The sequence below is a fragment of the Mycteria americana genome, chromosome 3, assembly GCF_035582795.1.
Source record: "Mycteria americana isolate JAX WOST 10 ecotype Jacksonville Zoo and Gardens chromosome 3, USCA_MyAme_1.0, whole genome shotgun sequence".
Taxonomy (NCBI): Eukaryota; Metazoa; Chordata; class Aves; order Ciconiiformes; family Ciconiidae; genus Mycteria; species Mycteria americana.
In genome coordinates, this window is record NC_134367.1 from 108,762,579 (window position 1) to 108,786,810 (window position 24,232).

General features: G+C 41.0%; 1 protein-coding gene across 2 annotated transcripts; it reads left to right on the forward strand.

Moving 5' to 3' along the window:
- Positions 1-10,302: 10,302 nt before the first annotated feature.
- On the forward strand, positions 10,303-23,288 carry FBXO28 (F-box protein 28). Of its 2 annotated transcripts, XM_075496496.1 has the most exons (6): positions 10,303-10,551; positions 16,508-16,617; positions 17,647-17,785; positions 20,349-20,544; positions 21,755-21,862; positions 22,361-23,288. In XM_075496496.1, the coding sequence occupies exons 1-6, from the start codon at positions 10,339-10,341 to the stop codon at positions 22,753-22,755; spliced, it is 1,161 nt and encodes a 386-aa protein (XP_075352611.1). In that variant the 5' UTR covers positions 10,303-10,338; the 3' UTR covers positions 22,756-23,288. The 2 variants fall into 2 exon arrangements, with proteins under 2 accessions (XP_075352611.1, XP_075352612.1); XM_075496497.1 differs by lacking the exon at positions 21,755-21,862.
- Positions 23,289-24,232: the final 944 nt, after the last annotated feature.

Consider the following 24,232-nt stretch of genomic DNA (forward strand, 5'->3'; position numbering starts at 1 on the left):
CGGCATGACATCACCTCCCCCGACGCCTATTGGGCACCTGGCGAAAACAGCGGGCCGTCTCCCGGCAACGCCGTGGCGTCACGGCGCCGCCCCGTGAGCCGTCGCGCCCCGCGGCCCTCCGCCGGCTGAGGGGCGGCTGTCCCCGGCCGCCTCCCGGCCCTGCAGCTCCGCGGGCAGCGGCTCTGTCGGGACAAACCCGCGCCTCCGAGCAGCGCCAGCCGTCGCCGGTTTGTCTCTACGCGGTTGGTTTGACGTAAGGACTGGAAACACCCACTCTCAACCATGAGCAAAGCCCAGCGTCGCTGCTCCCGCTAAAACGCTGCCTATATATTACCAGTAGAATATACACTGTAAATACCAGCTCTTCCTCAGGGCCCGGTGCGGCTCGCTTCTCCGCTGCCCGGACATAGTGGTCAACCTACCCACAGAAGGTGTATTTAACTCCACTTTTCATTTGGTAGTGGGGTTTTTTTTGTTTTTTTTTGTTTTTTTTTTTTCACTCAGACTTTGAATTTATTTTACAAGATAAAAATGTTACAGGCCAAAACACGTGGCAAGGGAGAACCAAAATTCTTCTGCAAATCTCTGCTGAATTTTTAGGAGCATCTAGCTGGTAAGGGATAAAGTAAGGGGTATAATCTTTTAAGGTATGCCCCAAATACAGGTACAAATAATTTCTAATAATAATTAGAATAATAATTTCTAAGCCTGTAAAATAAACCTGGAAATGTTCAGATAAAAAATCAGCTAGAAAAGAGGCTTCAGGTGTGTGTATGTGCATGGTACCTATATTTTGCTAGTGCATGCCTCTTGTAGGTCAATCCACGGAAGTCCGTGTTGGCACAACTTCTAATTTTTACATCTTCCACACAAAACTACAACCCCATCCCTGCTAAGGAAATGAAGCTTCAAGGGGTGCCTCTATTTTTTTCCAGTTTTTGTCCAGGCTCTGTGACTCATACGCTGTGGTGGAGGCTCTCGGTGCCATCTGGCCACGCGCTTTAGATCACAGCTTCACTCCAACAGAGGAGACAACGCTCGCCAGGTTTCCAGGGAAAGCAGGGTCAAAACTGCTTGCACCTGTGCATATCTCAGCAGCATTTCTTACCTTCCCTATGCACTTCTTACTTGCCCTACGGCATCACACATTTCTGCCTCTTCCAGCAATTCAGACATGATTTCACTAGATAAGCATGAGATGAATTTCCCGCAAGAGGTTATTAATTATAGGAAAGATTTTTGATTTTATGAGCAGGGAGTAGATGGTTCCCCCCCCAGCAGGAAGAAACACCTGAGGGTTTCTGACCGCAGGGTCAATATCCAGAGTGTCAACAGTTGGAGGTAACCGAGTCACGCACAGGAGAACTGGCAAGGGGCAACAGTCCTCAGTCCTGCATCTGCAGGGCTACCACAAAAAGGAAGAGAAGATGAGATCTGCAGGATCTGGAGCCAACGGCATGTGCAGCTGAAGCTCTGCACCTCTTCCCTGGTTACCACTACTCTTGGCGGCCTGTCCGGAGCATGCTGCCATTGACTAAGACCACATGCAGTTCCCTAGAAGCAATCACAGCAAGGATCCAGGGGAAGTTAATACTCATGGAATTGCTTGAAAAGCATCCAAGGAAAAAAAAAAAAAACCACCAAACAAAACTCTAGCAGAACCATTCTTCTCTCCACAAGAGATCTACTTGATCTGACCCACAGAAACTTGCCATAGCAGAAAGACATTTCAGACAAAAGTGGTAATGATAGCCAGTGGAAATCAATAGCATCATCTTTTCTTGCCATTAGTCTTGTCATACAATGGGATCGGGGGGAGGGGGGCTGGGAAGACACCGCTGGATTTCATGCCGTCGGCACACTACTTGAAACTCAAAAACTTCAGTTAATTCCTTCAGTGCTGTGGCTAAGCAATTTTAACAGTAACTTCTCATCCTCCTCTCTATTAGCCTCCAGACCAGTCAAGTCTTCTTTTACAGTCCTGACACAATTAGGAGGATTATCAGGCAACATCTCTTTTGCAATACCTTGTAATAATTACAAAAAAGCTGTACCTGCCAGTCGTTTATATTTTAATAACCCCTTTAATTCTTCAGCGAAAAGGTGGTGAACCTGATTCTTAGACGGTTTCCAAGACAGTAATTTCAGAGAGAGTTTGTCGGAAATCAGCACACCACCATCAATGTAAGAGGAGCAGGAGGCCAGCTGGTTTAGATTTGCTGTCCACTGCCACCTACTGTTAAAAACCCACCAAGTCAAACTTAGAAGCTCTAGTTTCTGAGGGATACAGCTTAAGAGGGCAGAAAGAAGGGAAAGCTTTGGAATTGAGATTGCTGGGGAGAAAAAAAAAAGAAGAGAACATGCCAAGAGAATTGCTCACCTAAACTCAGCGGGCTGGGGCACAGCACAGCAGCTTCACAAGTTTGGATTCTTTCCAGCAATGTTGAACTTCTGGCACCTAATTTATACAGCTAGTCTCCAACTCAAGATAAGGCTTTTCCAGACAGTGATTCAAAGCAAAGGCCTCAACTAGTCAGTGTTGTCAAATTTCCTCACAAAGAAAAAAATGTAGCTATAGAAAACTGATGGTTTTATACCTTCAGCACCTTCATACAGTTCTGCTAATGCACCAGCTGTCCTCCAGTGGTTGTGAAATTAATTGTCACTATTTAATGTTGCATTTTTAGTATTTAATTCGTTTTAAACTGTCAGATCACAGACCTTGGAATGGAAAAAATTTTGGGGAAAACATGCAGCAACAACTGACTACCTCCCAGATGGAAGACAGAAGTTCACTAGTTCCAAAGTCCGCAGATGAGATTCATGAAATCCTTAAAGGAATCTGCTAACCACACCAGCTAGGACATCCCATATTATCCCAGTGGCTCCTTCCGAAGCAAAAGCCTTTGCTCGATGCCACATTCAAAACACTACATGAAGAAGCATTTAGCAGGTGTACATTTTAAATTAAGACACGGTGGCTTGCTACAATTTCTGTCAAGTCCAATTCTTTAAGTGTAAAGGTTTTCTTAGGCATTGAGGAGTGATATAATAGACATACCTTCCTCCTGGTGATAAGCTACTTCTTTCTAAAACGTCTGAGTCTGGCAACTGAAATGACTCTCTTTAGCTGTAATCCCCTCCAGGGAGTTTATCACATCAGTGCACGCTTAATGAACAACATCACCAGGCCCCTACTTGAATGGCGTGTGTTTTGTTGAAAGGTATGTTTTGTTATCAGATGAAGTCCATTTTGGTTGTGACGTATACTTCCTTATTTACACACAGGTGATACTAATTTAAAATCTAAACACAAAAACAAATTCTGTGACATTCCTGTGTCACAGCTCAAACAAAAACTAAATTTGCCTAACATGAGGAACAGCTGAGTTACATTTACCTCACTCAGAAGCATGAGAGCCAGTCTCTTGCCTTGTGAAAGCATTTACTTCTGTACAAAGTGAATAAACTTTGTAGTTCAAACTTTGTTGTATATATGAACTGGTAACACATGTAAGCAACTACATGAGACGACAGAGGTTCGGGTCCAGACTCTGTAACCTTAAAGTTAATTAAAAAATATTTCTTTCTTAACTTGCATCCTCTCTGTAAACTAATCCCATTATCTAAGTTGTGAGAGTCACACATGGACTGACTGGGCAAAGTACATACTCAATCACATTACTCAGTAAGCTAATAATTATACGGAGCCAGCAGCACCCAGAAACCAGCAGCACTCAGAAACTACTTTAGAAATTTGCATCAATTTTGCTGCAACCTATTCAGCTCTTAAGCTGATAATTTAACAACAGTTTCAAAGGGTGGTTCTATAAAAGTAGAAAGGGACATTAATACCACTGTACGCAAGCATCACTCACAGTAAACAAAAGTTTTCCATTTATTCCAGATCAAGCAGGAATTATTTCACTTCAGTAAACTAAAGCTTCTCCAACTTCTCAAGTTACTTGCTAGAAGAAAATTCGAATTTCCTCACTCAACATTCTTTTCCACGTAATTTAAATTCAGATTTTTTTTCCACAGCTAATTTAACAACCAGCCAGCAAGTCTGCACTGTGTCTTAAAGAGAGGAGAAATAAACTTCCTCTTCCATTAGTCCCCAGCATATTTGAACAAAATGTAGGCTGGCACAAATTAGTGTTTTGTATGCATCATACACGGCTGCCATTCTTCTCAATAACTAGATGATATTCACTAGACTCACTCAGGATCCCTGTCAATTTATCTCAGCACAGATCCTGACAGAAGACCCTCTGTAACAAAATGTCTGTTTAAGGCAATTACAGCAATGCGAGAAAGCCGTATCTGCCTGCAGCCACTCATCCAGCCCCTTAAGGGAGTTGATCAGTGAGGAAGAACAGGGAAGGAACTAAAAAATGTCCTCATTAAGCACATACATATTCAGCTGTTGCAAACAGGAATTCTGTGATCAAAATGCCATTCCTTACCAGAAACTGTAAGACACTGATTGGCCACACAGTGATGCTGAACCTTCATCCCAGCTGGATGTTTAAAGAATGTGGAGAGTTAAATTATCACTGCCATTTTACTGTTGCCTCGTCCCTATTTCTCAGCTGCCAAGAAGCCAGCCTTAGCTCATGCTAGCAGTCCCTCTGGAGTCAAGAGAGAATGAAACCAGAAGGATTTAAGAAAATACAAAATTATTTCAAGATCAGGCCTCCCACAATTTCTTTTTTGTAAAGTGACAGAACTGAGCAGACCACGTCTTTGTTAACGTATTCTCCTGGTCAGTTTATGTATTTTCTTTGCACATTCTCACACAGAGCTATAGTCCTGTGCCTCAGCAAATTAAACTCTGCTTTAGATAACCCTGGCAGACACAGGTACATGGTCTATAAGCAACAGCAGACACTTTGGGAGCTGTCTTTTTCTTATACATCAACATTATTGGGTGCAGTTTGTCATGTCAGTGATGTTTCACTGAGCTGAACTGATGAGACACAGAGAGACATTACTGATGTCTTCACTGAATTATCTTTATCATAGTGTAAATATGCGGTAATATACTAAAATCAAAGGAATTCCTTGGAATTTACATCAAAACTGAGCTCCTTCTAATGGTGGAAAGTAATTCTCCATCCTAGGGCTTGTGAACACCCTACAAGAAAATAATACAGAGAACTAGCAAAAGTCATGTAATCTAATTAAATTCTCCTTTTTGTTTATATAAGCTATTTCACCGAGCTTACTTCTGAGTACAGCTGTGTGAGGATATGTAACCTGACCAAGATAACATGCTATCCAGTACCTGATTTTGCAGTCCTCTTTCAGGGAAAGTATTTTGACTCCAAGAAAATAGAAAGGTTATTTGCCTGAACTCTTGTCCTTTTTATCCCCCAAGTATATCACTCTACCTAATTAGCATATTACATGTCTACAAACCCTGACTTTCTTGTGGATTTGAAAATACTTTTAGTTAAATATTTTCTTGAAATTTAAAACAGAAAAGCATATTTAATGAAAGCTTGACTGTGCAACATGCCTAGCCTACAAATACTGCTCAAGATTAGTCTGGTCTCCATACTTCTACCTGAGAAAACTCTACAGAGGTTGTGTTTTCTTCCATCCTGTCTTCTACGTGTTTTCCTTTTGCTTCTACCTGTCATTTCCCAGGGAGCATCACATTCTTCTGCCTCTCAACTTCAGCTTATGATTACTATCAGATACCTAATGTACAGTATTACAAATAAATTATGAGGTAGATGTAGATTTTAGAGGCTGTTTCTCAACCAGCTTTTTATGTAACATGTAGCACTACTGGGCCCCAAACTGGTTAAACTACAAAGGATCTATTTAAATATTTATATTGATTTAATTAAACTGGGATTACATTCATATCTGAAGCTATAACTCCACGTGACAATAAATATTAAGTTACATACTATTGGATCAAAAGCCTCAGTTGCAAAACATGAATCTCGGAGAATTCACACTCCTGTCTACATTTGTTAAGAACATTTTAAAATGAAATTTTAATATGGCTTCCCCCCCCCCATTTCTTTTTTAATGCCTCTCTAAACAAGACCTTCAAGCAAGCTGGAGGCAATTCACAGGGACAAGAGTGCAGACTCTCTGTGGGTCTCCCCCAGCTTGCTTACAGGTCTCTCCTTCTTTTCTGGCTCAAAAGTCATGGTCCCTGGATATGCCCAGATGTAACTGCTCTCCTGTATAAGCAAAACCAGGCCATGTGTTTTGTCTGGATCTGGCCTTGCACCAAACTTCTGCACTAGATTTAGCTTTGGACTTTACTCCTCCTCCATGTCCAGCAGCCTGAATGAAAATATGGCTGTGTGAATATACCAGACTTCTCTCAAATTTAGCAGCTCTTAAAAAAAGCCTTAACATCCATAAAGTGAGCAAACTGCCACTGCTCCAGAGAAGAAAATGTGCCATGTGGAAATGCATTTTCTACTTTTCTATTGATTACACTAACTTAATAAAACAAATCTGTTCTCCTCCCACCCAACTTCTGCTCTTATCCGAATTTTTTGAGCACATCACTCCTCTTTGCTCCTATATTCCTCATTAACATAGCAGTTCTTGACCTAGTTACACACCTTCCTTCACCTCCAACTCCTGCTGCAAGATTTCTTCCCCCATCCCTATCTTCCCAGATGTCCACTTGTTAGCTCCTGCTTCTCATGCTCCTTCCCCCCTTCCCTGAATTTCTTTTCCTTTCTCACATTTGGTATTTACAACTTTCCTTGTATTTGAGCCAGGCTCCTTCCTCTTCATCACGCCTCTTGGCATTGCTTGTCACCATACAAAGCCCAAGCAAAGTATTCTACATACTTTCAGTAAAATTTCACAGTCCCTGCTGTCCGCAACAGACCACACTCGAATCAGTTGGGAACACGATATGTATACAGTCTTATAAGCACATAGTAAGCTGTGAGAGGCTGAATCTGCCCAGTATAGCTGTATCTAACAATTTCACTGACAAATTTTAAGACAAGTAATGAGATTTTATAAAGACTTATGACATCAAAAATTTTTGCAGATTACCACAAAGAAAGCAAAACAGATATCCTTGGTCCAAGTGGCCTTCCTTTTAAACCTTATATTCCTAGTCCAAAGTACAGAGGCATCAGAATTTCACACACACATCCCCCCCAAAAATGAAAATATTATGAGAATTTTTGCTTAAAAGGGGCAAAACAATACACTTCCCCTAACATCTTCCTTGTGAGTCATTTAGGTGTTGCCCAAAAAATTCAGTCCAACTATACTTATCATTCTAACATGGTATACACAAAACTAAGGCTATTTCAAGATTTGTTTTAAATCTTACAAGTATTGCAGAAATCTGAATAAGTAGTAACCCAAATAAGGCAAATGAGGTATGTATGTATCCTGCATGAGCTGTAAAATACTGACAACAGAGTTTGCATGTTACTTGACATGCAATAGACTCTACATAACTACTTCATCCCTTTTGGGAAGTATTATCAAGTTATCTGGCTTCACACTATCCCATAGTAACTGAAAAGCTAAGCCACTAGAGAGTCTGTGATGGGGATTTTGTGAAAGTGTGTGCAGTCTGTGTTTTTGCAAATTAATGCAAAGTGATGCATGCTTAGAAAAATGACACAAGATACATTGGGGAAGGATGTGAATCAGAACCTGGAAGGCAGCAGAATTAGCCTACTTACTGAAGCAGACTTATTAACTATAAAGCTATTTATATAGTTGTAGTTAATAATATAATATATTGTGCATATTATTAATATATTCTACTTAGTAATATAATAAACATACAGAACATACAGCTTATATTTATTAAACTTACAGCTGTATCTTAAAAACTCAAATTGTTCAAATTATATGACACAACAAAAAAGCATTCTTGAAACTATCTTAAATTATATATGCTTAGGTAGGATGAAAAAAACCACTTGCTTTTAAAGCATTTATGGACTGCCAGCCCAAACTTCGTGTGCCAAGTCACAAGTTTATAAGGAATTCTCCTGAGTCTGTTTTAAACTGCTGAGTGTGCATGAGAAAGGAGATCAGGTCCTAAAATCATGCACAAGAATAAAACCCTTGTTCCAAGATAGCCAGATCATTTTACAGCAGCATTGATGAGTTGAGGGGCGGGGGGAGCAAAACACTTCCAAATCTGTACAAGGCACACAGTGTTCTGCTCCCAAAAAGGAAATATTAATTTCAGTGCACATTTTTGGCGTGCCATTAGAATGACACACATAAAGGCTTACACTTGCATTTGCCCTGCTCCCAAGTTAATTCTTTTCCAGTTGCAATTTTTTTAAGTAAGAGGTTGCCAGTGGGTTTCCGGCAGGGAAGGGGGGAGTTGCACATGAAAGAAATGAGTTTAGGTAAACCTTCAAAAAGAAGAAGCATGGCTGAAAAAAAATGTACAGGGATGTTGCAGGCAGCCAATGCTTTAGTTCTGCAGTATTTTAAGCTGTACTACCTTGGTGCAGGTACTGCAGAGAGTCGTCCCATTCTCCCCAAACATTTTATGGTTTTTTTCCACACACTTTGCTACTGTCACTTCTGGCATTTGCCTAGTGATTTTCTTTGGCAAGCCAGTCTTCAGCAGCACCAGTTCTCCAATCAAGCACATGCTCAACACTACTGACGTGAGAAAAGCAGCAGCTGAAGGCAGAGAGGAGACTGGCACCATACTTTTCAACGGCTGTGCCAACTTCTGTTGGGCTAAAATCGTTGTGAAAGTACGGTGTAAGTGTCTGTGACCATGCTTAGAAGCACCAGGGAATGTTCTAGAAACAGCCCTTGGTCCCATCCCTTTGCTGCCCCAGCTATTACATCCAAGAAACCTCCCTAATATACAGGATTAAAGGCAAATAAAGGAGCAGAGTTTGTTTTATTCTGGGTGTTTCGCCTCCTCAATAATGTCTGGTTCCAAGCAGTGGTTTGCGGGCAGCCACAGTTTTTGCCAGCTGGCTCTGACCCCCAAAGTCCGACAGCAGACCTGCACACCCACTGCTCACCCCAGCTGCTGGGGCTGCCCCTGCACGTCCTGGCCAAGGGCTGGACACAAAAGGGGAGTGCTCACCTGTCTATACGTAGAATAGAAAGGCCTGGATTACATTTGTAAGAAGTATGTAGTTGCACCTCCCTTACGAGCTACAGAGGTATTTTTCCGTCCCGTAGCTGCCTCACTGTAATTCACCTGTATTTTCCTGGGGGGCTGCTGCGCCTGCCCAGCCGGTGCTGTTCCTGCAGCGCGGAGGGAGCACTGCCAAACTCCTGAGCAACAGCAATGAAGTTTTTGGAGGTCCTTCTCACACAGTTACCTCAGGAGAGGGCATGGAGATGGAGGTGCTGATCTCTCCGGTGTCCAGCCACAGGATATGAGGGGATGGCATGAAGCTGCCTCAGGGGAAGTTCAGGTTGGGTCTTAGGGAAAAGCTCCTCACAGAGGGTGGTCCGGCACGGGAACGGGCTCCCCAGGGAAGGGGTCATGGCCCCAAGCCAGTCAGCATTCAAGAAGCATTTGGATATATACATATATATGGTTTAACTTCTAGGGTGCCCTGTGTGGAGTGAGGAGCAGGCCTGGATGATCCTCGTGGGTCCCTTCCAGCTCAGGATGGCCTATGTCCCTGCGAGCTTCCGCAGCCTCCTCGACCGCCTTACTCTTGCGTCTCTTCTTCCACAGAGTGGGAAGAAAAAAGCCCTGTGGCTTCGCAACGACCCACGTCAGACTAAGGTGCAAAAACCCAGTTGTGCGGGGTCGGCACCTGTAATCGGGGCGCCATTTCCAACCGCAGCCAGTGGCGGTTGCTTATGTACCTCACGTAAAGAACGCGCCAGGCATGCGGTGGAGCTTCCCCGTGCGTCCTGACACCCTCATCAAACCCCGCTTGTGCTTTTATCCTCCACCGCGTTCGGCGACAGTCAGTCTCACGCTTTCGCTACACATGGTAGGAAAGATTTATTATTTCCAGTTGCTTGTTTTAAGTCTGCCCCTGGTGGGGTGCCCAGCAGTGAGGGGGGGGACTCCCGAGCAGCCTCCACCGCGCCTCGGGGCCCTCCCTCAGCCGGCAGAAGGGGCTCCCGGGGCGCAGTCCCGCCGCGGCCGCCCCACACCGTCCCCGCAGGCGCCCCGGTGCCTGAGGACGCGCTCCCGGAGCGGCGGGCGGCCCCGCGAGCGGCACTGCCGCGGCCGCCCCCTCCCCGCCCTCTGCCGCCCCCCAGCGGCCGGGCGGGGCGCGGCGGGGCGGGGCGCCCCGTCCGGTACAAACGGGGGCGGAAGTGTCGTCATAGGAAGGCTCGCTCCCCTCCCTCAGTGGAGGAAGGACGGGTTCCAAGATGGCGGCGCCGGAGGAGCGGCTCCCGTCGGACGGGGAAGGCGGCGCCCTGGGCTCGGCGCGGCTCTCCCCGCCCCCGGTCTCGGAGTCTCCCGAAGCTCTGGCGCCCTTGGAGCCGCCGCCTCAGAGCAACACGCTCATGGGGCTGCCCATCGTGGCCATCGAGAGCATCCTCAGCTTCCTGTCCTACGATGAGACGAGCCAGCTCCGCCTGGTAGGGGCCGGGGAGGGGAGGGGGAGGCGGCAGGGCGGGCCAGCGAGGAGCCCTGCTGCGGCCGGGACCCGGGCCCGCCGGGGGAAGCCCGCCTCGCTGGCCGGAGCAGCGCTGGGAGGAGGTGGGGAGGTGTCGGCGGCCCCGGCCGCCCCCCGCCGGGCTGCTGCCCTCGCCGGGGAAGGGGCGTGATGGGGTGGGGTGGAATGGGGCTTTCTCCCTTCTCCCCAACCGCCGCCGAGCCTCGGGTGCGGGCATGTAGGTGTGTGCCTGCATACGCGCATTCCTAAAGGTCTTTTACCGTCTCTTACTTCTTTCATTCCGTTCGTCCTCTGTGAGAAATCACTGGGCTGCTGGAGGCTTATTTCTCCTAGTGACTGCTCTTCTTGGGGGACTAGTCTATTGTGTCTCATGTGTGTGTTTATTTTTACTTATAGAGCGTAAGTCTACGAGTGTAGGAGATGGTGAGCCTGCTGCTCCAAGGACCCTACCCTATGTAGAAATAAATGTGGGGCAAAAAAGAAGACATAAAAAAGCCCTTGTCTGCCCGAAAGGCTGCCTGCTTCTTCCAGTCATAGTAGTAGATCTAATAAAAGATATTACCTCTACCTCCGAGCTTTATAATGCCAAAAAAAGCACAGCTGTCAGAGAGGAGATCAGTGTATATCAATCTTTGACGGCCTGCATAAGGAGCCTGATGTAAACTATGACATAATATGATAAGCTGCTATCTTACTGAATTTCTTATGAGGTTGTAAATGGAATAATAGTGAGGGCATTAATGCATAGTTTATATAACCCTCAGTAAACTTGCATGTACTGCACTGTTTCTATTTTAAGAACTCGATTAGTCTAAACTGGATAATATTACAAGCATATTTCTGCAGAAAATTAGACTGCATGTGTCCTGGATCAGCAACCTGAAGTGTTGCATCCTGACTAATTTTAAACTGAAAGCTCTTCAAGCAGAAAATCTGTTCTTATTCATACTGCACCAAATACACCAGTACCTAAATATTTCTAGCATGCTGTCAGTCCGCTAAAGACTTTTGCTTCTTCGGTGAGAGTAGGTAGCGGATCTGTGAAAAAGATGTAGTACTGCCTTTTCTGGATTGCAGCCTCTGCTTTTGAGTACTTATAGCTTGAATGAAGGGAAGAGGACTGCATGTGCTGTTTGGGTATGCTTAGTGTTGCATGGTCTGTATTGCAACGCTAGACACAGCCCTTTGCTGCAACTTTCCCATCGCATTTTATAAATGGTAGTACCTGTGGGAGCTATCACTAGTCAATAGAAGGTTTTTTTCTTTCCGTAGGGCTAAGTTAATGTTTGTAAGCAATGTTTTGTCAGCAGTGAGGTTGAGAATAGGAAAGATGGTGGTGTAAGGACTAAACTGGCTCTTTAACTGTCAGTGCTACTTAAGAAGTAAAATGTAACACTTTTATGCTCTCTTATGTAGCACCTGCAAGTTCACTTTTCCAGAAGACGACTGCCCCTTTCAGAAGTTTCAGAAATATGCAAAGCCAGACTGGATAAATAGCAACATTGACAGACACATGGAACAATACTAGATGTAAAATGAAGGAAACTATTCAGTGGGTCTTTCCCTGTCTTTAATTTTTGAGTTGGTGACAGCCAAGAAACTTAATCTCCATTAAATTCCTTACTGTTCCCTTAAGCACATCAGAAGCCCTTATGAGCATTCTTCTGAGAAGACAGTATACTTGTCTTTGTTAACCAGCAGTAATGTAAAGAATCAAAGCCCTTCTGGTTTAAGCACATAAGCTTGATCAGCCTAGGTCTTTCGGGTGGCCATTCAGAACTAAAGGTGTTCTTTTGGCAATTCACTGAGAGGAAGAGACTGGATGTCTTACATAACTCCAGATGCTGTTGACAGAGAATTAAGGTAGCCTTTAAAAATAACAATGCCTGGGCATACTTTCATAATGAAATTTCATCACTTCCAGATTTTTAAAGGCTACAAGTAGCCTTGGGAGACACTTGTATATTACTGCTCTAAGATCTGTCTTGCACAAACAGTAAATTTTTCTTCTCTATGAGAACTGACTTGAGCTACTTATCAAACATGAATGGGTGTATCTTTTATAATGAGTAGTATTCTGCTAAAGATACACTGCAGGAACACATTAATTGAATGACAGGGATTAAATTGCTTAGGTCTCATGCATATTAAAAACATGCCCAAAAGCAGCCTCATTAACGCCTTAGAATGTGGCATTCCATGGGATAAAGCATCTTGAAGGTAGGAAGAGATGATCCAGGACATCAGTCAACCTAGACGAAGTTTGATCATACATGTGTAGACATAAAATGTGGATTCCCTAAACTGATCAATTTGATGCATTTTCTGGATCCCAGCATCGAAGGAAATGGGTGTCCTAATCTCTTTCTTTTTCTGGATCACCTTAGCTCACCCAACCAAAAAAAAAAAATCATCCTTTGAGTTGAACTGGTGTTGGATCTAGAGTGTGTACAAGAAGACAGACCAAGGAGTTGGCTGGGTGGGAGGATATAGAACATCAGCAAGTGTTCAAATTAAAATAGAGATAGGATGATAGGATCCTGTATTGTTTATATAGAGCATAATGAGGAGCATAATCTAAGGCTTAAGATCCGTAAGTCTTTTTCTGTCACCAGAGGATGAGGTAAAGAACGTTTCCTGCTTATGATGATTGCCATCAGGCAAGGCAAGACCATGGGCCCCTCATTGTGCAAAGAAGCACTTATTTTCCTGAGCATAATGCTTTCTGCTATTCCTGGTGTTGCTGCATTTAAAAGCATAAATGAAGCACCTACTGGTTAAGCAGTGAAGTAGATCTAAACTACTGGAGACTAAACAATAGGTATTCAGAATGCAATTGTGTCTGAAATTATGCCTCGGTGCAAATCTTGAGTTCTCAAACTTTTGTTCAGATAAAGTGAGAGGAAAAGCGGCAGTGTTTTGCTTTCAGTCCTTTTGAGTACTTACTTCGTCTACTTCCTCTGATATGTCATCATAAGAGAAACACAGAAAACACAAAAGATGATTATGTCTGAAGCTGTAATGTTCTGGACAAGCTGCAGCCTGGTATGCATGCTGATATCGAAGCTGGCATATCTTCTCGCTTTTGAAGGTGGCTTTTTCAGTGATTTTTTGATGACTTACAGCAGCTCTGGAATTTTTACCTGAGTGGGATAATAATTAAATTCTCTTCACTCACATGTCTGAGCTTGGAAATGCACTTCCATTCAGGCTATTACTACAGCAAGTGTGATTAAAAACAAACAATCCATAACCTCCTTCCATGAACACTCTGAGGAGAAGGTTATCTTGGATTCTGACACACGTCAGAAGTGTCTTAGATTCTGCAGCAAACTTGTGCTTATTTTCAGCACAGCACAAGTACTGATAGCCTTTGGACAGCATGGCTTTAATCTTCCCACAGTTTCAATAAATCTGTATTTATAGTAATTTCTATTTTAAAGCTTCTTGCTGAAGTCATCCACATTTTGTCACTTACTTATACTTCACCCTAGAAAGGCGTTATGAAACATGGTGTCTGTGTAGCCTCTAAGAAAAAGAACATGTACTGAATCTAAATACTTTAGGGTATTTTTATCTATGTTTTGGTATTGGTTATCTGTTAGTGAAGCTTGGAAGAAATAAGACATGCTTGAGGAGAGGGAAGCTGGTCCTCTAGCAGATTGTGTCAGTTTAGTTTGTTTACAAATGAAGCGGAAAATTAGTTCTTTCATAGAAGCTGTTACCGAATATAAGTCAGCATGCTAAGAAGCAACCACCTTTTCATCCTGCTTTTCACATGGACTTGGAATAACTTTCTAACACTGAAGTTTGAACACAGTGTCTGGTTGGACTTGACATTTGAGGAAACTTGGGCTCTTTCAGCTTTACGGCTAGAATAAGAAAATATTCACAAAAATTTGCAAATATGAGCAAATTTAACTTTTTACTTATGGTCCATTGAATAGCTAGTATCAAATTTTCTGGGACTAATATGAACACTTAAAAGTGTAACAATGCTACTCTGCATATGACTGCTGACTATGCAGTCTAAAAGAGGTATATTGTTCCTATAACTTCAGGTGCCGTATGGTTTAAATGGTGACGTCAGGAGCCAGATGAGAATTAAGACGCGATTGGTAAAATAAGTTGCAGATAAACACTTTTGGTTTCTGGTGGTTCCTCTTATCTGTTCAGTGTTTGGGTTCTACACTGATTATTGGCACAAATACGGGTAACGTCCAGAAACTGGAGCAAGTAATTCTTCATGCTGCGTAGCATAAGCAAATGAGGAAGATTTAAAAATCCAGTGTTTTAAGAAATCTATCGTTACCCATTGCGGTCTGCCCTTGGATGTGGGAGGGCTTCAGCAGACGGAAAGGTCCTTGCTGCCACCAGGTGTCAGTATGCACATGGTTAAAATCACTCTTTCTGTGCTTCCTCTGAATTTCTGGCTAATAATGTATCTAGGATTGCTTCTCTTGTGCTGAGTAATTGCACAGCTAACAAAGCCTTTGTGCAGGTACGAGTTCCTAGTTCAGGGGGTTGGTAGCATTAGAACTACTATGTTAAGCCTTGTACTTAAAAATGGTATCAGATCTAGGCATTCCTAATGCAGCTAATATCTTAGGAGAGATGTGACAATTTCCTCCTCCCTGTAGTTGAAGGGCCAGCATTTTTTTTTATACACTAGAAATGATTTAGCTGATTCTAGTGAATGTGGGAGAGAAGTGTACTGACCGTGTACCTCTGTAGTTAGCCTGTCTGATCATTCTCCTTTGACTGTTAAACGTGGAAAATCTAATACAAAGGAGCAGACACAGATCGACAGCAATTACTTAATGGTCTGTTAATATGGATTTGTTTGAAAATGGTCAGTTCTTACTCACAGAACTTAAACTAGCTGTGACTAGAGGAAGACTCACAGAAAGTAGAACTTCTTTAAGTGGTGCCTTCCATATAACCGGAAAATAATTGCAGGCTTTTCTAGAAGAAGTGAGACTCTTCTTCCTCAAGGTATAAATTTACATAGACTTCAAAATTATGAAATAAGTAGTGTATGGAGGGAAGGGGTGTTTATTTAAAAAAAAAAAAAAAGCAAAGCTAATCCACTGGAAAGTGGGGTCACAGTGGGAGTTGTGCACTTTAGTACAAAAAAATAACAATTTCAGGGACAGTTGATTCACTAAGCTCTTGCATCTTCAGAACTGAACTGCAACTGCTTTAAACTTTTGTACGAGTTGGCTTTGTCTTGTAACTGGTTATTTTGTGAGGGTTTAAATTTAGCAGTTTATTATGTCTTCTGCAGCTATTACTGTCCTTACTCCCTAAATCTGAAAAAAATTGACTCTGTTGGCATCCAACATTGCAAATAAAATAATCTGTTAAAAGGAGAAGAAAAGACTTTTTTTTTTTTTTATATGAAAAGGAGCTCTTGCTTCATGTGCATTGTACTGCATAAGTTTTTAAATTTAATTTTGGCCATCTTCAAAAACATAAGCCTTAAATGCTGAAGGAAAACCATAATGATTTCTTGGTTTTAAAGGCTTCTTTTTGAGACTACAAAATACTAACCTGACCTACCAGAATCACTCTGGAGGCCAAGTTAAAAGCCAGGCACAGGCATTTGCAACTTCCATGAAAATCGGAGGAAATTGTATCTGCTTATATATGGGTGGAATGCAGCCTACTGTCTCTTGTTAGGCAATATCAGGAGATGAATTTGTGAACTGTGTGGAACATAGCTGCTCCTTTTTGGAGTATCATGATCATTGTTAGAGATAGTGATGCCTTAAGCTCAACTGCAGTTTCTGCTTCTTGAAATGGAGCAAAAACTGGTACGAGACTCTTTTACTACCCAGCAAGTATGGGTAAGATAATAGGAAAAGTGATTTGTGGCCTTAATTGAGCCTTAAGTTTTTCTTTTTATTTAAATACAGGTTTGTAAGCGAATGGACTTGGTTTGCCAGCGCATGTTAAATCAGGGATTTCTGAAAGTGGAAAGATACCACAACTTGTGTCAAAAGCAAGTTAAAGCTCAGCTTCCAAGGTATGTACCAGTTAAAACTGTAGTTAAACTTAAATGTGCCAGATTCTTTTAAGCAGAATATTAAAAAGGAATTTCTTGCTAGCTAATTCAATTTATATATCTTGAAAATTCGAATCACGTTTGTTTTAACTTCTTTTGCTTTCCAAAAGCACCTTGAACCTAAGATCTAATTACAAAGTAATGGTGTGGATGGATGTAAGTTGTTGTAGGAACAAGTTGTTGTTGATGATGTAGGAACTGGAATATTGGAAAGTGTCTCTGGTATTTTAAACAGAGAAAAGAAGAGCAGGCCCTGTATTACTCAACTGTTCTGGCAAATCAAGCAAGGACTCCTAGGAATGAATGAATAAATGCCATTCCTTTTCAAGACTGACTGCCTTCACCTAAAAAAAAAAAAAAAGCGCAATGTTTTTCAGTGCTGAGCATTAAACAGGGGAAAGGGAGGAGGGTTTGACATGTGAGCATTACTGGGAGCTAGTTTCTCACTAAAGCAGTCTTTTCTCCTCTTTCCAGTGAGTAAGTGCAGCTGCTGCTATGTTCTATCAGATTTCCCAGTCAGAGTGAAGAAACTAAATGCTACTTACTGTAGAGATGCTTTGTGAAAAGAGCTTATATCTCAACCTAAACTTTGTAGCAAGCACTACTAATATATTAAATTTATGTCAATTGCATTGAAGTACTAACTGTAGGAATATGGGGGCATAAAAATATTCACACTGACTCAGTGTCTACTACTAGTTAGTACTGAAAGCTTGTTTTAAATAGTCCTAAGTTACATGTAGAGTTTATGGATCACATAAGATGTAGTAATGATTTAGAGAACAAATTTTCTCTAAGAAAGCGTAGTATGCTATTACTAGCTGGTTCTTAATCTGTGTTAGTTTTTTTCCATAAACACAGAGCTAATGTTAGTGGTTACATTTTCAAATCTCAGAGGGTTTTAAGGATGAAATTAACTTGACTGATTATTACAGTTTCATTTTGTTGACTCATTGTTAAATCAGTGTCACTGAATGGTCTGTCTTCTAGACGGGAGTCAGAAAGAAGAAACCATTCATTAGCTCGTCATGCAGACATCCTTGCTGCTGTAGAAACGAGACTCTCTCTGTTAAATATGACTTTCATGAAGTATGTGGATTCCAATCTCTGTTGCTTCATACCTGGAAAGGTAAAAATGTAGACTGTATTATGTGAATGTGTATCTGTGTTTAAAAAATGGTTGTATAACTTAACCTGGGACAGCTGGGACAAATTTATATAATGTGTATATATATACTGAAATGTGTTTCAGATACTTGCAAACAAACACACAAGCCAATACTCTGCTGTAACAGGCAGTCTGAAATGAATGAACCAGACTATACCTAAATATTATTTTAAACTTGATTTCCATTTTCCCTTAGATTCTCTCTTAATTCTGACGTTTGACTTGTGGCATATACATCCTATACAACCTCTTACAAAAAACATGTGATATGTAGGGTTTAATTCTGAATTTTTACTGCACAAAACAGCTAGAGGCCAGGTCATCAGAAGATGTAGTAATTTAGACTATGTATAACACTAAACACTCAGTCAATCGGGAAGATTCTAGGCACCTCTCAAGGGTTTGAGTACTTCAGATTAATTGAATTAAGATATTTAGTATGTGGAAACACTGTTCAGTATTACAGGGGATGGGGTATTTTTGTACAGTAGGTGGAATTAGTTTTAAATGTAGATAAAGTGTGTTAAATGTATTAATGTTACTGAATAATTCTGGTGTTTCAGAACACTACCCCAACATAAAATATAAATGATGCAAGCGAGATGCGTATTGGAGATACCACTGTTTTATAAGCTGTGAAAACAGAAGTGCACATGGGAATTGAAAAAATAATGATCTGAGAAGGAGTGGTACAGCTCAGGGTTGAAACAAGATCTGTGAACATTAGCCCTAATGTTCTTTTCATTGATCTTTCCATGTGAGGTCTGGGTATGTTGGTATTAATTTTTCATGGGCAGATAATTGCACTGGGATGAATGGAAAAGTTAGCTGTTGGATTCAGGTGAAGCATGGCAGGCATTTTTACGTTCAGTACAGTAGGATAGGCTGTCGGAATGAAATGTATTTTTATTTTGAAGAGGTAACTTGATTTCTGTACACTCTTGTGGACTTGATGTTTAATTTTATATTAAATCATTATAGTTTAATATATTTATGCTTATTTGACTTTACAGTATATTTTTATATATACCATGTATTTTAAAAATGTAATATAACACAAAGTCAAATAAACTTAAGTCCTTGGCACTCACATAGTAAATGGAATAATTAAAAGAAATACTGCCTTACTTTTTTGAAGAGTAGATGGAAAGGCAATACTCAGTCTAGACCTGGGGTGTGCAGAAATTGGGCAAGTGAGCTTGCCAGCCATTTTCTTTGTGGGCACTGAGTCATAAGGACCTTGTTTGTATTCTGATACAACAGCTAGGAAGTTTTTTTTAAAATTATTTACTTAGCGTATGCGCTTGCTAGCGCTGCTGCTCACAGCACAGTTGCCAACTCACCAGAAAATCCTATTGCAGTCAAGCAGATTCAAGGCTTAGTGTTCAGTTACAGCCTGTGGTTTCCCCCCACCTGCCCTGCTCATCTCAGGAAATTTCGTTTGAATGAAGCTGCCACAGAATTGTCAAGAAGTGAATTTGTGTTAGAATATTTGAATCCTAATTTGAAGTTCAGCATACTGTGTGAGGGTTCCTGGTGATAGCAGAGCGCTGCTGCAAGATTTTATATTGAGGATGGCAGGAGAATGCTTTGAGGATGTAATTGCTAACAGGATATAATGTGGGTAAAATTAGAGAAGTCTTTTGTGAGCTGCTTGTGTGATGAGACACATTAGTCTTGTCCAGCTTTTGCAACTTTTTAGCTAAGCTTCCTTTATTAAAACACAAGGTGGGACTGTATTGTCTTAGCTATGATTCTAAGTCCTTAAGATGTGTGTTCTTTAGGAGACTCTTCAACTATTCTTAATCCTGTGGAAAATACCTGTGTCAGTAGTTTTGGTAATAAGAGACCAGCACTCCTATCTTGACCTGCCTCAGACTATAATTCATAGATTAGCGAGACACCTTTCATCTCTCTATCTCTCCTAACCAAAGGACTTGTTTGTCAAGCCTGTTAAGAGGGTGCTTATGTTCTCTGTCAGTAGTGGGTTGATGTTGTATAAATTAATATATTTTGGACTTAATCTGAATTTGTAATATTTTGGGTGTATGTAAGTGGACTCAAGTAAATCTTTACAGCTTTTTGGACTGACATAATGGTAATTCTTGCTGTTCCATTCATGTGTTTCGTATGCCTCATAACTGGCTGGGAGAGTGACTGCTCTGCAGTGTGGCTTAGAGTATCTTGCTTCAGATACTCTTTGAATTTCTTTCAAAAAGAAATTATTATGCTCTGCTGAGTATAGATTACCTAGAAGTCAAGTATGTATGTAGTAAAAAAAATAAATTTCACACAATGAGCATTATTTCATGAGTTTGAAGAGAGTTGTTGTGATAGATCAAGTGAATAGCTTCTCTGATATATCACAAAAGCACTTCATTTCAAAAAGCTGATCTAGAACTAAAGCACACAGTGGTATGCAGTAGTTACATAGTAAAAGCCCCTGAATGTGCCAGCACTTCTAGAATGATCTGAAATAATCTTGCCTTTATCAGAAAATCCTAATTCTTCTTAAATGTTTTAGGTAATAGATGAAATTTATCGTGTGCTAAGGTATGTAAACTCTACAAGAGCTCCTCAGAGAGCTCATGAAGTTCTTCAAGAACTAAGGGACATTTCCTCCATGGCTATGGAATATTTTGATGAGAAGATTGTTCCAATACTGAAAAGAAAGATGCCTGGGTCAGATGTATCGGGACGTCTGATAGGAACTGCCCCAGGTATTAATTCCAACATATAGTTAAGTTATATTTAGTTTTTCTGTAAAAATTCACAGCACTGTATCTTTTTAAAGCTCCCTCCCTTAAATGCGAGCTTTATTACATAAGTATTGATGATACTTGTTTCTTAAGAATGCTAACTGAAATTCATTTGCTTTGAAATTTAAGGAGCCTTTGTACTACTAAAAGAACAGTCACTTGAATGTATGTGAGAATTATGCATAGTGTGTATTCATTAAACAAACGCTTTTGTGCCACCAATGAATGAGACTTTATCATTGCACTTGGTTGAAATTTGGCACGAGATGACAACTCGATGCTTTTTATTTTAGGACGATCAGCAAATGAATTAGCCTAAGCTGTTGTAGTGCATGGAGAGCTAGAACGTACTTGTATGTGCTTTTTTTTTTTACTTTCCTGGGGCACTAATGTATACACTAACAAGCAAAATACTTATGGGTAATAATGAAAAGGCAATTAAAATAACAGTCTATAAATAAACAATTAAACTGGTCCTTTGTATAATCTGTCAGACTTTCCAGAACTTTTGTGAACCAAAGTCTAAGGTAGTTGGCTCACATAATGGCCAAAAGCAAAAGGTTCGTAGAACTGTAGTGTTTGCCTTGTGCTGAACATCTTTATGCTTCTTAGGAACTGTGAAATTAGCTCTCTGAAAGGATAACTTAATAAAAATTAAAAAAAAAAAAAAATTACATCTTAAGCAAAAATGATAGCCCTAACTGTAGGAGCTGCTGCTTGTTTCTGGTATGTCCTGTCTGTCCTTTTAGCCCTAAGTGTGTATACCACCTCTGAATTATATCCTGTTAATTATGCCTCAATTCCATTGAGTGTCTCAGTTGAGGAAGTATTGGCCAAAACCATAGTTGATGTCAATCAGCTTTTCAAGGCCAAGGCTTTATGTGGCATAAAAATGCCTATCTTGTGTTGAGGGAGGAGCATAACCTATTTAATGGTAACCCTTTAGTGCCACATAACTATAGCTATGCTGGCATCTTAAAGGAAAAAAGAGGAGGAAGATGACACTTCTGGGCTGTTCCAGACTGTTCTGTCTTTGTAGCGTTTAAAAGTTGCATCTTCCTTGCACAGCATTGCTAGAAGAGTAAAATGACAGAAAAAGTGATAGATATATTTTATGATAGGAAAAAGTGAAAGAAATTATACAGTAGCTGTTAGTCTCCTTGATTTGCAGGAACTTTATTAAAATCAACATTCTCAAGCTCACATTCCAGTATGGTTTTAGTACTTAGGAAGAGTGATTCTAAAGAAGCATGGAAAATAAATTCCTTTCTTCTAAAAAGTAAGTTAAACTGAAATATCTTGTTAAGCCCCAAACGACAAAATTTGAGAACTTCAGCTGTCTGCAACTAAGACAGCAGAATTGTACTGTTCTGTTGAAATATATTTAATATAACTATTCTGTAATAAGTAACTTATAGACATGTTGTGGGTTTTTGACTTGTCATCTAGACTTAGTGTCATAGATGTTAACATAGTATCTCTACATAATTTTTGATGCCGCAAAAGGAGGGGGGCTTATACAAAAAAATTAATGGTGAGCTGTTTTCCAGACTACTTAAAATCTAAGTATTTTAAATTAAACTAGTTGTGCTCTGAGATACCATACGCTCTTGTTAGACACTTAAATGACTGTAAATCTGTTTACATGTTCACATAACTTGCAACCAGGATTCAGAGTCACGTTTGGGGAGTAGGGATAAGCAAAATATGAAAAGTGGGACACAATTTCTATGTTTGTCTTAAGGTTGTAGAAGATTAATCACAGTTTTCTCTGAAGTTCCAGGGCCTTCTGCAGCACTGACAACAATGCAGCTGTTCTCCAAGCAGAACCCTTCAAGACAGGAAGTCACCAAACTCCAGCAGCAAGTAAAAGCGAATGGCACGGGCTTGACAGCGCTAAAGCGGGAAATCTCAGAGCTTCGCATCAAAGTGCAAGAGCAACAGAAACAACTCCAAGATCAAGATCAGAAACTGCTAGAGCAAACCCAAATCATAGGTGAACAGAATGCCCGATTGGCTGAGCTTGAACGCAAGCTGCGAGAGGTGATGGAGAGTACAGTAGGAAATTCTTCAGGTTCTGGCTCAAATGAACAATCTCCTAGAAAACGGAGGAAGGCGGTTGAATCCACAGACTGTCCTAGGAAATCTAAACGCCTTCGAAACAGAAAATAACTTGGGAGTAAACACCACCTTCAGGAGGATACACTGCTTTAGTAGCCCAAGCAGGTCTGCTTGTTTGGATACTGTGACTAGCTTCATGGTGTCACTTAGGCTGCTGGCTCTTCAAAACACCACTTAGACTTGAACAGTAATTTTCTTTCATTGAGACTTTTCCCCTGCTTTCTGTATGGGTGGGCCTAATGCACAGAATCTTTAAGATTTGCAATAGATACATACTAACCAGACCTGCTCTGTTATGTTTTGAAGGGTTAATCTTTTTTTCTGTGCAGATGTGTTTAAAGTAAACTTATTTGTGTTTATGCATATGTTCACATAAAATCTTAAATAAATTCAGTCTTAACTGACTAAAAAGTTAAGCGTAAAAACAGATGTCCTGCTCACTTGAAGGAAAGATCCACTTTTAAAATCTTGTTTTAGAGAACTTGACCTTTTTTGTTACAAGTGACCTTGTCTGGAATGTCTGAAAAGTAGTTAATACTTTTTGGCGATCTCTGTAATGAGTAAAACTGACTTCTTAAGCTACAGTATTGGCTATATATTTTTGTAAACTTACAAGGAAGGGCCTTCTATCCAGTCTTCACATGCACACACCCCGGTTCTAGGTCTTGGGAGCCATATTCTAAATTTGCATGGATAGATGCATGTACAGCTTAGCCTGCCAAAAGCACTTGCCTGAAATTGTTCTTAAATCTGGGAGAGAGTAGAGAGACCTATAAAGCAATTTCTTTGCTCCTCAGCCATAACTTAGCATCTGCTTTCAGCACAACGGCTTCCTTACAGTGAGGTGGTCTTATGAAGCTGGTTGCAGGAGAGTTGGTACCCAGGCTATCTGCCACTTTCACTGCCTGTAAATTGCAGGTACTGTTAGCCAAAGCTGGAGAATTGAGAAGCTGCCTATGCATCACTTGATTCATAGGCCAACATCTAATAAGCATCAGACAAATTGTCCCTACAATAACCAAGCTCAGGGGGACACCATTTGAATGAAATGCTGTATTATGGAAAAACTTAAACTATTTTATGTGTATGTGTTGGGGGCGGGGTGGGTGAGATGGAGATTTCTCTGTAACACTGATGACAATATTCTAAGCTTTCCTTATCCTGAAAGGTAAATCACAGACAAAGCTTTAATTTCTTCTGCACTTCTGTTTTGAGCTTGTAACTGGAAAAGCATGTCTTGCACTGTTCAGTCTCTCTGGTCACTTTAACAACCTCAGAGTTGTGTGCAGTGATTTTTTTTTTTCCCCCATCTGTATATTTTTGGAACCTTATACAAATAACCATTGTCCTTGGTTTTGTTTTAATGTACTAAACTATGTAGCTTCATCATCTGACTTACGTTTTCTTTTTTTAATCAGCTGCTGCTTTGGGTTTAGGTGGTACTGAGTTCAACTTGGTATGGCACTGTAAATGCTGCATTTGTAGCTGTTCAAAATCTTGATGATATTATCATGGGTTAAAGTGCAAG

Coding starts and splice junctions, on each gene's coding strand:
- FBXO28 (XM_075496496.1), top strand. CDS start 10,339: ATGGCGGCGCCGGAGGAGCGGCTCCCGTCGGACGGGGAAGGCGGCGCC. Junction 10,552..16,507: donor AGACGAGCCAGCTCCGCCTG/GTAGGGGCCGGG, acceptor ATTTAAATACAG/GTTTGTAAGCGAATGGACTT. Junction 17,786..20,348: donor GTTGCTTCATACCTGGAAAG/GTAAAAATGTAG, acceptor TAAATGTTTTAG/GTAATAGATGAAATTTATCG.